The sequence below is a fragment of the Prosopis cineraria genome, unplaced genomic scaffold, assembly GCF_029017545.1.
Source record: "Prosopis cineraria cultivar Desert tree isolate PC_DT_omini unplaced genomic scaffold, ASM2901754v1 PC14, whole genome shotgun sequence".
NCBI classification, from domain to species: domain Eukaryota; kingdom Viridiplantae; phylum Streptophyta; class Magnoliopsida; order Fabales; family Fabaceae; genus Prosopis; species Prosopis cineraria.
Window position 1 is genome coordinate 22,951,189 of NW_026555345.1, and position 15,844 is coordinate 22,967,032.

Sequence of the window (15,844 nt, forward strand, 5' to 3'; positions counted from 1 at the left end):
GACCGTCGATTGGAGTCATTAACGGCTCAATTTGAATCAATTTTTTTTTCATGATTGAACCTAATTGGACTAGAGTTGAACCGCTATTAAGCTAAAAACTAGAGTTGAATCATGAATCAAAGCAATTTTCAAAAAATTAGATGATTTTAAATATAATTTTAAAAAATTAAAAATTAGATCCTGAAAAAAAGCAACTTTATTTTTAGACAATTTACGTGTATAAAATATGATTTGAGACCATTTTTTTATAAAGATGTTGTTAATTATGAATGTAAATGTAGATACTTTTGAATTTATTCATATATAATTTAATCAAAATCTCACATATATTTGACATGTTATAAAATTATAATTTATAATATTATTAATTTAAGGTCATGTTATGTCATTTTGTTAAAATATTATAGATTTTTTTCTTATATTTATTTTATATATGCATTTAATATTATTTTTTATACCATAAAAACAAAAAATTGCTGACTTTTCTAATTCAATATTCGATCCAGTTTTTAAAATATTGGGTTAAAGAAAAATTTCTCTTTAAACTATAATTTCAAGAATGCCTATAACTATAAACTTATTTTTAATGTAATATTTATCGTCAACATTTAAAATAATGTAATGTCGTGTTAAATAGAGTTAATTTTAATTGTTAATTTATCAAAAAATTAGAGAAAAATACCTCATAAATTATAAAAGAGGACTTAGAAAATTACAAATAAGTATCATATGAAAAACTTTAATGTTTGATGTCATTTGCTGTAATTTTATAGTCAACTAATGATCAAAGTTAATATTAATTAATAATAAGGATGGCATTGTACCATTTTCAAATGTAAAAAAAGAATATTACACCAAAATAAATTTAGAGTATCAGTTCTTAAACTTATAATATAAGGGCAAAATTGCCAGTTAGCACTAAAATATATATTTCTCCTTTAATCATTTATATTGGAGAAATAACCAAACATAGGTTATAAATTATACAAAAAAATTAATTATATGAATAATTTGGGAAAAATAGTACTAGCTATTGGAGACAAAGAAGATTGAAATGTTATATTTAAAACCAAAACAAACCTCTCGATTAGTTTCTGCGTAAATTTAGAACCGGAGTCTGGAACAGTAAATAACCACAATATTTCTTTGTCGTCATAAATAAAGATTCATTAATCAAATCTATATAATTTATTTTTAGCATTGGTAACGCATTCAATTCAAAGTATGAACACATCATCAATAAGCTTTTCATTTATTTTGACAAAAAAGAATTAAGCTTTTCATTCATGAACATATCACTGCTTACGTACTTAATGTTGAAAACGTAAGTATGAACTCTTGTATAATAGATAGTTTCAATTATAACGCAAGTCTCACGTTGAATTTATAAGAAGAAAACAAATTAAGTGACGTCATGCAAGTTTATATTATTAGTCCTGAATTTTCATTTTTTTTAATAAGATATCAAAATTTAAAATTGAATTTAAATTAAATTTTCATTTTATTTATATTTATAATTAATCTAGAAAATTAAGTAAAGATAATTAACAAGCAAGTTGACCCCGTCAAGTGGAGCGTGCTGCACAAAAAGCCAGTGGGTCTCGCAGCCAATAGCTGTGTGGAGGACGTGTGAAGAGCAACGAACACGAGTTATTAGTAAGACTTTGACTTATAATTACAAAATTATGGATTTAATTTTTATTATTAATGTGAGGATTTTGTTGGTTGATGATTTATAAGTATTTTTATAAGTATTCTTTTAAAGGCATGCCTTAGTCTCGAACAAGGTCATTAAAATTATGAGTTTAAATTAACTCGTGATAATGATGTAAACTGGAAACGAAGACTCGGATTATGAATTTATAAAAGTTTACTCTATTAATAAATAGCCTTTAAAAATATATGATTAAATAATTAAAATATAAAATATGAGCATAATTTAATTTAAATATATTTTAAATATAAATTATTAAATTAATCTATTTACATTTATAGATTATTATATTCAATATAGAAATTTCAATCTATGACAAGTTATTTTTGGTATTTTTTTATTTTCTTTCTTATTAATATTAATTTTTGGTTCTTTTAGTTTTATTTTTTATTGAACCAAATCACACCGCTTCTATGAATCAAATTTTATATAATATATATCCATTTCGTTCAATGAATTTATGAGCAGATGCCTTTATTTTATAAGTTAGAAATGTAAAAATGATAAATTTAGAAAGTTAACTCGCAAATTTAACTGAGTTTTATCTAATTCGAATTTATAAACTAGTTAACATGATTTTATAAATAAAAAAATAAAAATGATAAACTTATAGATTCAACTTGAAAATTTGATAAGAATAGTCTTGAAGAACCTTAATTTGCTAGGACTTAATTCTCACCTAAACTCTTTTTTTAATACAAAAATAATTAAGGTGCTTCAATATAATATTCAAAACGGTAGGATTAATATTAATAGCCCTTGTGTCATTGTTAATTAAGGTCAATTGCTTTGAGTTTATTTAATTAAGCTAAGTTGTGCATCAATAATAATTGCTGCGTTGAAACTTTAAAATACTCTCTACCTCCTTTTCTACCAAACTTTCTTCTATAACCATTATCCCTGTTATTTTATATATATTATTACTCTTTAAATAATAATTATGATTAAAGCTTATTATTTTTAATAATAATAAAATATTTTTTTATTTAAAATTTATTGACAAAGGCCTTTAAAAATTTCATTAAAATTATAATATTTTGAGAGAATATATTATTATTTATATAATTTAGAGAGATTTTATTATTATTCTCCCTATTATAAAATCCTTTCAGATATACTCATAATCAATTATTTTTTCTCAACCCTTAATAAATGGTTTAAACATTAGTAGTAGATTTAATTAGGGCGAGATTTAGAAAGAAGAATAAAATATTTTGACATAAGCAACTTCGATGGCCTCCATAAATTTGGCAACACAGTAATTAGCACTAGTGATGGGTCCAGAACATGACACATGGGGGGGGGGGGCAAAATTTGTTTTCCCATTTTTTTGAAGTAAAAGTCATGAAAATTTATCAAAAATTGTGACATGCTACTCCCTTTAATCCTATTTTATAAAATAAAAAAATATTTTTATTTTATTTATAAGTCATCTCATTATATTTTTATTTTCTTTATACCCTTAGTTAAATATTGATGAGAAAAAAATACTTCATTAAAATATACATATTTTATAAAAATAAAGTTAAAACTTATTAAATTTTTAGATAAAATTAATAAATTTTAAAGCTTTTTTTAGTTATGATAAATATGATTAAAATGATTTATAAATATAATTGAATAGAGAATAAGAGATGGAAAGAGTATATGTATATGTATATATAAAAAATAGTAATTACTTTGCATAAAAAAACAATAGTAATTAATAATTAGGTCTAGTGAGAGGAGTCAACATACCCACATTTTAATTTAGATAGTCAACAAAAGTATCAGATATTAGAAAGCTAGATAATGATATAAATATATAAAAAATGCATATAAGTTGGAAATCAAAAGTTAATTTCAATACTTTAGACTCTTAAAAGTTCAAAGCCAAAATGATGGCATCAAGTGAAGACTTGTGAGGCAGCACGCTTCTAAACATGAATGTTTTACTATAAGGCTAGTTTATTAATTAAATTGATTGAATTAAAAAATCAGATTATTTAAAAGTTCAATTAGTTTTATTTTTATTTTTGATAAGTTTTCCTATAAACTGTAAATTTCACCTTGGATAAATTATAAGCTAATAATAAAAAATAATACAAAAAACTCTCCTAATATATATGCGATGAAATGTGAGAAAAAGTTCAACAACTTCAAACCCTCCTATAATATAATATAATATAATATATATATATATATATATAAAAGGAAAGTTGAGTCAAAGAAAAGTTCTAAATTTGGCACACAAAAAAAAAGGGAAAAGTTTTAAAAATATATGCAAGCGAAATTAAAATTTTTTTTATAAGTCAGTTTTAATTTTTATTCTTGGTCGTACTTTTTCTCTTAATAAAATCTCAATCTTGGCGAGCTTGAAAGTCAAGTCGTACGATTCATATTAATAAATACATATTGGACTTTTAAACATATAATTTACTATTAAGACATTTGACCAGAATCATTCATTTTTTTTAGTGTTTAGTTCTAAATATAATTTAAAGTTCCCACTGTTAAATATTCTTGAATTCCAGTCATGGGTAACTTTCTTTTTTCAATTTAAAAATAATCATGAAACATTTATTTTTTTATAATTATTTATTTTATGAAATTTCAAATATTATCAGAGAAAGGCATTGCAATTCAATATTTTAACTAGTTGACCCAAATTCAATTAATCAGAATGCGTTCATATATGGTTTTAGTGGACTCAAAGCTATCTGGGCCAAGACCCAATTCTCTGAGGCGATATAAGCCCTTTAACTAAATCTCTTGGATGATTATAAATTGTCGTATCAATATTCAATATATTTATGTAAGGTATTGATATTTTACCAAAAGAAAAAAGGTATTGATAAATTATGAAGGATTAAATGGTGAATTAGCCCTTAGACTATAAGTTCAAGAGTGTCTGAAATCTTAAACTTATTTTTGGTGTAATATTTTTATTTAATTTTTGAAAACGATACAATATAATTCCACTATTAACAAAAATTAACTTGGCCGTTAGTTGACCAAACATAATAGAAAAGGATATAAAAAAATTACAAAAATGATCAATAAAATTTATAAAAAATGACTCAAAAATTACAAAAAAATCAATCAAATTTTACTAATATTTTATACAACTTTTGAGGTCATGTCATTTTCTAATTACTCAATAATCAAAGTTAGCTTCTATTGACAATAAAGGACATATTGCAATATTTTTAAAAGTTAAAAAAAAATATTGCACCAACGACAAGTTTGGGATCTCAAGCATTCCTTAACTTATAATTTAAAGGCCAATTTGCCATTGAACCTAGTTATGAATATAGTGTGATTTATACTTCTTTCATTTAAAGATGTAAGATATTTTTAACTGAATCTTACCTCCTAATAAAGTAGTTACCTACTTTAAAATTAATCCTATTTTTTCATATTTATCCCTATTAAACACCCTACAATAAATATAAAGTCATTCATCAATAGGGGTACCTTTAGAAAAAAAGGTAACAATCACATCTCAAAAGACTAAAAATACCTTACATTTTCTAAGATTCAATTCCTTAAAAAAGTCTCACATTTTTAAACAGAGAGAGTATTAAAAATCATATAAATATAGAGAGACCACTCTAACAAAAGTCTAAATAAATTGGCTCGTTAACCACAATTGAAACATCCACTTGCAAGTTACACAAAATATTAAGAAAAAAAATATATTTTTATCATAAATTACGTAAAAAAAAAGGAGTAATAGTGATAGCTTGAATTTGATATAAAATTTATATAATATATATACATATATACATGCTATGCATCATATAAAATCTACGAAGTCATCGCATTGTGATTTTGTTAAAACAATAATTTTATTTGTCAATTTATTAAATCTCTTCAGGGTCCTTTGGTGATATTGTCTCTAATTCATTTCTAAATTTTCTTGTTTTTGCGAAAAAAAGGGGGTGGGGGGAGGGGAAGAAGGCGTTTCAGGACTTCAAATACACCATTATAGTGTATTATAGTGCGTACTTGAAAATAGCTATGTAAAAATAAAAAACATGGCTTTAATAAAAGCTACCAAAAGATGACCCATGTCAAAATCATAACCATAGTTTTAACACTGGCAAACATGCTTTCAAACACCACATATATTTGGTAATAGTAATAAGTCTCATTCTAAATTTTGAAGAAGGTATTTTCAGTTTTCTCTTTTCCCCTATCTTTAATGTAAGAATTGAGGTCAAATAGTATTTATTTACCACTGGGAACACTTTAGTATGAAACCAGATTGATTATTTGTGAAACTACTTTTTGGTTTTTAATGACTTAAATTATTTAACAACTTCCTTAGTCTGTATATCACCTTAGGAAATACTCCCTTCAGTACTTCATATAAGATAAACTTATTCAACTTTCATGCTTTTTTAAAAATAATTGTTATATCCTTGATATTATTTAAAAATATATAATTTTGCAACTTTACCCTTATTGCAATCAATAATCATAATTAATTGTTATGTGTAATTCAATTAATAATAAATAAACAAGGGATAACATAAAAATAAGAACATTAATTACTCTAACTTTACCTTATATTAAGGGCTAGAAATAAACTTTCAAAATCTGCCTTGTATTAAGAGCTACCAGCAGAGTATAAACCTATGATAACTTGATATTATTATCTTTCAGATACACTTGTAGCCTGTTCTTTTGTATGTCTGATATGTCTCCTATACAAAATCATTCATAGCCAACCCAAAAGCAGTGACAATGTAAAGCTTTTCTGCAGTTACAGGCAATAGGCATTGAAGAACGTATAAACTTCAACCACAAATAACAAACTAGATTTACACCCGCCAGGCTTTACACACACACACACACACACACACACACACAGACAACATTTAGGGAATAGAATAGGCTTGAGCAAGCAAGGCATGCAATGCAATTCTGCTACCTCTTCCTGTAAAAAAACAGAACTCCATGAGCTGCTGGATCTCATATATATGGGACAGAGATCATGAGCTACATATAATAAAAGTTTCTTCTCCGAGGCCGAGATTGCGATTGACCTGCTAGTGCTCGTCTGTTTGGACGAGCAGTGGCTTCGCTGCGCCATGGAAATTCCCACCTGACCACGTCACCGTCCCAGGAGGAACTGATCAACATTGGGTACACAGGGTGCCAGCTACAATCCCTCACAGGTCCTTCATGATGGTCAAGTTTTGCAACTTGAGCTCCGCTCACCTGCAAAGAATCATCACAATTACAATCACGCCGCTCACACCTGGTAATCTATAGGCAGATGCTCATATGCTAAGATTCTGATGCCCTGTCATTTCAAAACAGAATGCGTATATGTTTCAAATGGGTATCAGACATCAGTCATGACCCTATACTATATTTATACCTTTTTGCCAGAAATGCTATATTCATACTTGAACATGCATATTTTGGCATGTTACATTAGTTATGCACGAACAAATTTCACATTAGTTATACACGAACAAGCTTCCTTTGATTCTATATATAAGGCAGAGAAAGAAAAAATTTCCCCCCTTATTTATAAAGCATGCCATTGACTTTTTATCACAAATTCCTCCTTTTATCCCTATCAAATGCTGGAGAGAAAGTACATTATTAGAGTACTATCTCTATCCCAAATTATAAAGCATCTTTGAAAAGATAACATACAATCCTTTGACAAAATTAAAGTTTCAATAATTATTTTTTTTCAATATAGAGAAAATTTACATACTTAACCTTATATACTTAAGGTGTTTGTTTTTAATTAAATCAAGGCATATGGATCTTTTATAGATTATTTATTCTATAATAAATTCTTGTAATTTATTGAACTAATATATTAAGATGCACATGTCATGATTTGATTGTATATAAGTATATTAAGTATATGAGGTTAAGCACAAAAGTCTTGCCCTTTCAATATTGCCTTTTCCATTATATTCTCTCTTTTTAATATTCTTTCACAAATGAAGTATTAAATAAAGAACAAGTTTAAAAGTTTATATTTTTTTTTAAAGAAAAAATAAGGCTGTAAAATGAACTTAATGAGCTTACTTTTTCTAAAAAAAAATATATTTTACATTACTTTTTCTAAAAGAAAATATAAAGAACCATCTTATTAATTTTTAAAGAAAGTTAATGAGTTTTTTAGTTTTTCTAAATTGCAGTAAAACATGCTTGAAGTGACTTATAAATAGAATTGAAAGGAGTATATAATTTTGGTATGTCTCAGTCTTGCTATGTTCATAAAGGCCCATCTTCATATCAAATGTCCATGCTTCTTTGACAGCAGACAATGTACCAATAACCTCCCTAATTGGAACTAGTATTACTATTAATCCTGAGCATAGTTGACTTTTGTCATTTAATTATTATTATTATTATTAACTCCTAGATAGGTCACCTATGCATTTAAACAAATATGATTTTCCTCAATTGGTATAATGCATTAGATTAACTCGGTTGTTTCATCCAATGGTCATCGTCACTGCCAATCAGAAAGGATGTTAGTACATTTAGGTTGCATGGAATTCTCCTAGATCTCAACACAAGTGATAATAAATTATCTCGTAAGAAATTTTGCTTTTACCAGGTCATAGATATAAACAGAGGAATCGCTGGACCCGGTGTAAATGTACTTTTGTCCAGTGCTGCAACAAGAATCACAACATGAATTATTTATTCATATGATTCATATCATCACATAAAAGAGATGATCCAATACCATGACAAAGACACCAAACAGCCTGAATTTGATTAGGAGGCAGAGCTCAAATGCAAATTTATATATTTCAGTCAGTAAATGATGAGTAAATTTCATCACAAGTGAGGAACTTAGGATGTTTTCATTCAGATTTTTAGCAGCATCCAGGGCTTTCGACCAAACTTCCATAAAACCACTAGCTGGATTATTTATTTTAATTCAACCACAAAAGATTTTTTTTGGCATCAACTTAACCTAAACTTATTGTGATCAGTCACGTCTGCCTTTCTAATCTGGTTATAAATTAACGTTTGTATAAAATAGTCAAATCTGTAAATAACATTTAAGTACATCCCCACATCCTAGCAACGAACAGAATATATTCAAGTCAATGAATTAACAGCTGTGAAAGTGGTTCGCTCTTTATTAAAAAAAATTATGAAAAGTCATAAGCAATTAAGAACCAAAATAATACAGATACTGAAAAACTTTAAATTACCTATATGATGGTGAGAAGTAGCAGCGGATTAAAGTACGCAACACTGAGTGGCCACTATATGTTGCCAGTGACTGGTCATTAGGATGTTTTAAATTTCTTGCATATTGAGGGTAGTCCATCCACCTATAATCCCAATCTTCATCTTGAAGCCCAGGACTGTGTTGAATAAGCAACTCGCATCAGCATGAGACACACACAGACACAGACATAGACACACACATATCTCACACGTTAGGAAAAACAAATGTGACATTATTATTCCAGTTTTTTGTAACCATAATTGATACTACACTTGGTTTTAAATACTGCAAATATCAAGCCCTGCTGAAAAGAATCAGAATTACAGGTGGGGGGATGAGAAAAACTTCTTAAAAAGATAACTTAGTTTCTTCTAACGGAAAAAGGATCAATCCCAAATACTAAATTGGTCCACAAAAATTATCTAGAGGAAAGATTTACACTGATCATAAACATGAAAATTACCAACTCCACAAGACCTTCATAGTAAAAGAAATTGAAATATTTGGCAGCAATTTTTGAATGAGCATCAGAGCTACATTGAGATTGCCCACAGAAAGAGCCTCATTCTAGTTAGGATACTAGCTTAAGATCATATTAATTTATACACAATTACTTGGCAGGTTCGTTTCTCATTTCTCATAGCTCCCACTGTTTTTCCAACAATATCATTTCACATAGGGTATTGAATAACAAATCCAATTTCATTTGTACAACTCTTAAAAATTAACAACTAAAGAAAAACACCAAAAAGTTTAGGTGGGAAACATTTGAAGGTATAATAAAGAGGATAAATGATAATTAGACTTACTTCATAACATTAGAAGACATCTTCCTTATGTCCCATAGTTTCGTAGTCTGATCTTTTCCATTAGAAATTAAATAACGTCCATCTCCACGGCTATCAATGAATGTAATGCCTTGTAAATGGCCCACCAATGTTCCAGCTGGTTGTCCTTTTGAGACAAAGCAGCGCCTATCCCATACCTACACAAAAGCCAAGAGTGATTTCAATAGCACGCTGCATTTAAATGATATTGCCTTCTCTCACAACAAGATGCTTCTAAGAATAAGGGGGGAAGGAATACACTCCTAAAAATGAGGAAGAAAACATAAAAAGGAAATCGTTATCTTCATCTTTACAAGAAGCTGCCAATCAAGCTGCACCTACCACCCATCTAAGAACGCCAGAACCCATACCTGCCAACACAGACAATTGCAGCAATCACCAAACCAATTCCTATGACTAGAATAAAAGGTTTACCTTGCAGAAACCATCATCACTTCCAGAATATATAAGATGGCCAGATTCATCAGCGAAGCAGACAGTGTTAACATCAGACTGCAAAGTAAAAATGCATCTCAAAGGTAAGCTACATGCTGTAACAGGAAGTAGGAAAACCTTAGCTGCAATGTGCCACAAGAATGGAATTAAAAAATTGACTATTTACAAATGAATAGCCTCTAAACCAGAATTAGTGATTGAGAAGATTTGTAGGCAGGCTCAAAATTTGGTTCCATTCAAGTTCATGTTTCCTTACAACACTCAACGTTATCATCAGATTCAGGTTTTGAAAAATATCAAGACATTGACGACATATTAAGTCGGAGAAGTATACAAGAGTGTAAGACAGTTTAGCGCTCCAAATATCTACAATAAGATTTGCCTGTTATGGCTAAAAACCTCTCACAGTAATTAATTGCACTTTGAGGAAAGAATACTATTTGGTCATCATTATAATCATGAAGGAAAGTGGGCAAACATCAATCTTCCTCTTGGAAATTCATGTTCCCCTTATTTTTTTATTTACTATATTATTTATTGCCTTCCCTAGGACTTCAGACATTCCAAAGACTAGATTGAAGGAAAAAAATGCTTATTTTGCCACAACGTAACAAATTAGAAAGCTTCAAGGATGAGTTTGTGAAGTTAGAAAAATATCAGTTAACATAAAAGGGTTATTGAATTATTCATTACTAGAAACTAATTATAGGATAAGATATATATAATACCATGTGGGCAGGAATTCTAAGGCTAAGCTTATTGGCTCTAAGATCATAAACACATATTGAGCAATCACTTGTAGCAGCAACAAGTTCTTGGCCATCCGTTGAAAACTTGACGGAGAAAATCCCAAATTCATCATTATCTTCATCAGAAGATAAATCTAAACCATTATGAACTTCCTGCAACAAAAGATGACCTTCTGAGTATAAAGCAAACGACTATTCAATGAACAAAAGGTACTCGCAAGACATAAGTCTTATCCATACATTTTATTGTTGAAAATTGAACAAAAAATTTGTTTTTCTTCGTTAAAAGAGGTTTTGCTAAGTTGTCATAAAAAATATTATAAATGTTTCCTACTTGTTTGGTTGGAAAAACCTCATCCAATGACCAATAGAATCAGAGTAAGAGCATGATCAATTGCCTGTAGCAAAGCATTCAAATGTAGAACTGAAGCATTTCATTCATCTCTAAGTTTGGAGTGCTCAAAACGAATGAAGAGCAAAAGGTATCAATCCGCTTAGCTCATTTCTTGCATTAGTATATTTTATTGGCAAACTTCAGAGCATATAAATTCCAAGGACTATTTAGAAAAAACACACAACTGGGAACAAAACTGTGAAAGTAGCATCTTCACATGACTCTACATTATAAATCGAAAACACTGGCATTACAAAGCAAAAATCACCAGCTATCACAATTAGAAGCCAGAAAAGTAGCAGTTCCAGGACATACTGTAACATTTGCTATTGACTGTGCTGTAGCAGACATCACATTCACAATATGGACAATAGGGGACATACTAGCATAAACCTGCAATAGTTACATAAGAATTAAATTAATACTTGCTGGTTGGGATAAAAAAATAATGATAAACAGCCGAAACTTCTATAAGGTTAGAAAACCACCTCAACACTGGTCATTCATACCAATAAGAAGGAACCCTTCTTTCTAATAATGCATATAATCACAATATTTTCCAATCAACTCAAACTTACAAGGTAGCATTGATCTGGTGAAAGAGATGTATCTGTAATTGTCCACCTCAAGTTTCTAGCAGAGATGTCCTTCAGTACCTTCCAGTCCCTGTCAACATCATAGACCCTAATGTGGCTTCCCTGTTTCAGAAGAATGCATAAAAAGCCAAAAAATAAATTTTACATATATTTTTTAGGTAAATCATTTCACCAATGCGACCTTCATTTCAAAATAATGGTCATTTAAGGTTATACATTTGGACTAAAAATATATTAAATAATCTAGATTATAACAAAATCTAATGACATTTTAACTAAAATACGCTTACAAAAATAATGCTTCATTGAAATTCTAAAACAACAATTATTTTGAGATAAAATCAAAACTCAAGTGACAATAAAAGTACACAGCTTCAATCTTACAGAATCATCTTACGCTTCATTACATATGTGTGATTGTGAGTGTGTATAAAACTAGTAACTACAGTAAAAACCTGAAATCCAGCAATAAATAGAGATCCTTCAGCAGAAAATTGCGAAACATAGGCACGGCTTTTCATCCGATCCACCAACCAAGGACCATTAGTAGGCAAATAGCGGCTTAAAACATGACAACCATCTCTTGATGAAAATCTCCCCAGTCCAGAATAGTTAGCTTCTCTACCAGCTAACATTCGTACAGTTGATACTGGCAACCTCATCCTACCAGGCGCAACAGATCCCAAAAGTTTATGGGGGCTTGACCTAAGTTTGGTGAGTTGAGCAATTTCATGATCAAGATAAACTGTCCTTTCTCCAGCTGACCCACTAGCAGAAGATTCATTACTGACACTACCATCACTACAGGTAACTATCTCTTTGCCAAGCCAGCTCATAATTTAGACTTTGCCCCTTACTGTCTATTTCCTGCAAACAGAATCATCGTTTAGACCCTGGCAACAGAATCAAAACACACAGAAACGTGCAGAACCCACGGATGTTGCTTAACGGGGAAACACAAGGTAATTAGATTGCTTAGTCATTTTGAGTTGTAGAAACTAAAAAACTGTACTCTACACTAAAATTAAAATGCTAATTGATAACTCCACATACAAGATGAAGAGTTAGCCATGTACAGTATGAACCCCACAGTTGTGACAGACATCCATATTACCCAGGAATCACCTCGCCTTGCCACAAATTTGAATATCCTTTTGGATAATATGAACAATTAGAGTACAATAGAGAAATGTAAATTCAACTTCAACACTCGTCCCATGCAAGACTAATCCCACTCGAAAACTCAACTACCACACTGCTCAGGTGAGAATGATGAACACAACCCCAAAAAAAAAAAAAGGAAAAAGAAAGTGACCTTAAACCCAATTTTGAGAATTTAAAGCCTACAAAAGATTGGGAACCTAATGAAGATCAAAACCTCAAATCCTCGTCACTCCAGCCCATGAAACAGTTTCAGCAAACAATTGTAGTAACTAGTATTGTCTAAGCTGGACATGGAAAAATATCAACTGGGTATGAGAAAAGATTAAGTCTTACTTCTGATTCGAATCCCTGATTCTTGGAATTCCAGGCTCCAGCCACGACTGGGATATCCTAAGCTTCGTCTCCAGAATTCCCGGGTTTCAGGTTCTCAATTTCCAAAGCGCCTCTTCGTGTACAATGAATAAATAGGCGAATCGTCCAAGTGCCTTTCTGTCATTCAGTGATCTTTCTTCGCAAGGAAATACAATAATTATAGGATTGGTTTTGTGGAAAACAAAAATGCAATTTTCATTACAGTTTTTCTCAGTTTCCGTTCCGGAACAGAGAGAAGGAGGAAAGGAAATAAAATAGCAGACCGAACCAGCTTATCAATTTATTACGCTCGCACGTCATCGATGATTTTAGGAAAACGTGGCAAACGACGACGGATAGTGATGTCAACAACGAGCAAAGCATAGTGAATCAGAAGAACTTCGGCTCAATTAAAAAAAGAAGAAGAATTATCACTAAAGTAGTAAATAGTAGTAACGTTTTTTATGTTGACGAGTAAAACAGACGATAAATTTTTACTCAATACCTTAAAATTTAAATTTTTAAAATATATAAAACAAATTTTAAATTTTTAAATTTATAATAAATTAAATCTTATCATTATTATTTTTTAATGTCATTATTGTTTACCCTTATTATTTATTATAGGCTTCAGTTAATTAACATCACATATCTTAAACTATTATATGAGTAGCATTCTGGATTCTGAACTTCAAAATTTTGAGCAAATTACTCATATCATTTATGTATCGAATGTTGACTATTATATAGATTAAATTAACCTCAACATGATTTATCATAATAAATGTATCATTGATTATGACGAACGACCGATAATTTTATGAAATGACATTTTTTATCTCTTTTTTTGTAATGTTGTTCAAACGATTAGTATTTTATACTTTCATATACTTTATAACTTTAATTTGATCTTATTTTAAATAATATTTATTTATTTAATGATAAAAACTTGGAATTCCATTGAAAAAGAAGTTTAAATATTAAAAAATTATAATTAACCAGTTACTTTAGATTTTAATTTCGTTGATAAAATTATCAACTTTTGCATCTATCGTCTATAAAATCTTATGATATTTAAACTTATTTTCAAATGAAATCTTAAATTTTCACAATTAAATAAATAAACATTATTTAAAATGAGACTAAATTAGAGTTATAGAGTATACGAAGCATGAGATACCAAACGATTGGAAAGCATTGCAAAAATAAGGGTAAAAAAGGTCATTTTATAAAATTATAGGTCATTTACAATGGCTAACGATGCATTCACTGTAGTGAACCACACCGAGACTAATTTGATCTACATTATAGTTAACATTCTATACATAAACGGTGGTGATAGTTTGCTTAAAATTTTAAAGTTCAAGATTTAGGATACTACTTGTGTAATAATTTAGAGTCTGTGGCACTAATTAATTAGGGCCGATGATGAATAGTAATGGCATTAAAAAAGATAACTATAAGGTTTAATTTACTATAAATTTAAAAATTTAAAGTTTATTTTACATGTTTTAAAAGTTAAGAGTTTACAACACTTTTCGAGCAAGAGTTTAAAATTTATTTTACTCATTAAGCCATGTTTTTATTACATCCTCCCTCTTCATGTTCCCATTACAAGCATTTTTAATTAACTAATCAAAACTAAAGAAGAGTAGTTAAGGTATTAATTTTATTTAAAATAAAATAAAATTTTATTTTATTTAAAAAAAATTAAATTTGCATAAGGTTATCTTTTATAATTAATGAATTTAAAGAGGAACACTACTAAAAAAAAATATAATTAATACTTTATCAAATGTCTTATATTAAAGATCTAAAAATTATTTTGAAACATTCCATATACTCATTTGCTCCTACTTATAAATTATTTATAATATATTTCATCAAAATTAAGAAAAATTTTAAAATTTATTAGCTCTATCTATACATTTAATAATTTCTTAACTTTACCCTTGTGAAATATATATAAAGTAACAATATATTTTTCTCTTAAACATTTAATTGAGGGCAAATGAAAAAAATTTGTGATAAAATTTTCATGAAATGACTTATAAATAAAATAAAAAAATCTTCTCTTTTTGCTATGTAAATAAGGGAAAAAAAAGGACTAAATGAAGTACAAATGTCCTTCTATTAAAAACAACCATGTCATATGTACTAAATTATTATTAAATTATACCAATTAAATTTGGTATGAGTGGTGGAAACTACACTAATAAAATTTTCATATCAGGATTTGATTTTATAATTTTTTAAATATGAGTCAAATCTTTTTTAATTAGATTTACTTTTGTCATTGAAGCCTTCCCCCCCTTTTGCAAGGGCCAATGATGCTCAGCATATGGTCTATGATATTAATTTCCCTTTTTTTGTAAATTTCTTT

At 28.8% G+C, this 15,844-nt stretch overlaps 1 protein-coding gene across 1 annotated transcript; it reads right to left on the bottom strand.

Moving 5' to 3' along the window:
• Window positions 1-6,284: 6,284 nt before the first annotated feature.
• Window positions 6,285-13,730, bottom strand: LOC129293276 (LEC14B homolog). Its single transcript, XM_054931150.1, has 11 exons — window positions 13,444-13,730; window positions 12,402-12,813; window positions 11,929-12,048; window positions 11,666-11,743; window positions 10,936-11,109; window positions 10,187-10,264; window positions 9,734-9,909; window positions 8,905-9,060; window positions 8,292-8,352; window positions 6,748-6,922; window positions 6,285-6,638 (listed from the first exon to the last, which is right to left on the bottom strand). The coding sequence occupies exons 2-11, from the start codon at window positions 12,780-12,782 to the stop codon at window positions 6,580-6,582; spliced, it is 1,458 nt and encodes a 485-aa protein (XP_054787125.1). The 5' UTR covers window positions 12,783-12,813; window positions 13,444-13,730; the 3' UTR covers window positions 6,285-6,579.
• Between the last annotated feature and the right edge of the window lie 2,114 nt (window positions 13,731-15,844).

Bases quoted from the DNA above. Each gene is read 5' to 3' on its own strand.
- LOC129293276 (XM_054931150.1), bottom strand. From the start codon at position 12,782: ATGAGCTGGCTTGGCAAAGAGATAGTTACCTGTAGTGATGGTAGTGTC. The intron at 11,110-11,665 runs GTATGTCCTGGA...CTTTTGTTGCAG, and splicing joins AGTCAATAGCAAATGTTACA to GAAGTTCATAATGGTTTAGA. The intron at 10,265-10,935 runs GTATTATATATA...TTTACTTTGCAG, and splicing joins TTAGAATTCCTGCCCACATG to TCTGATGTTAACACTGTCTG.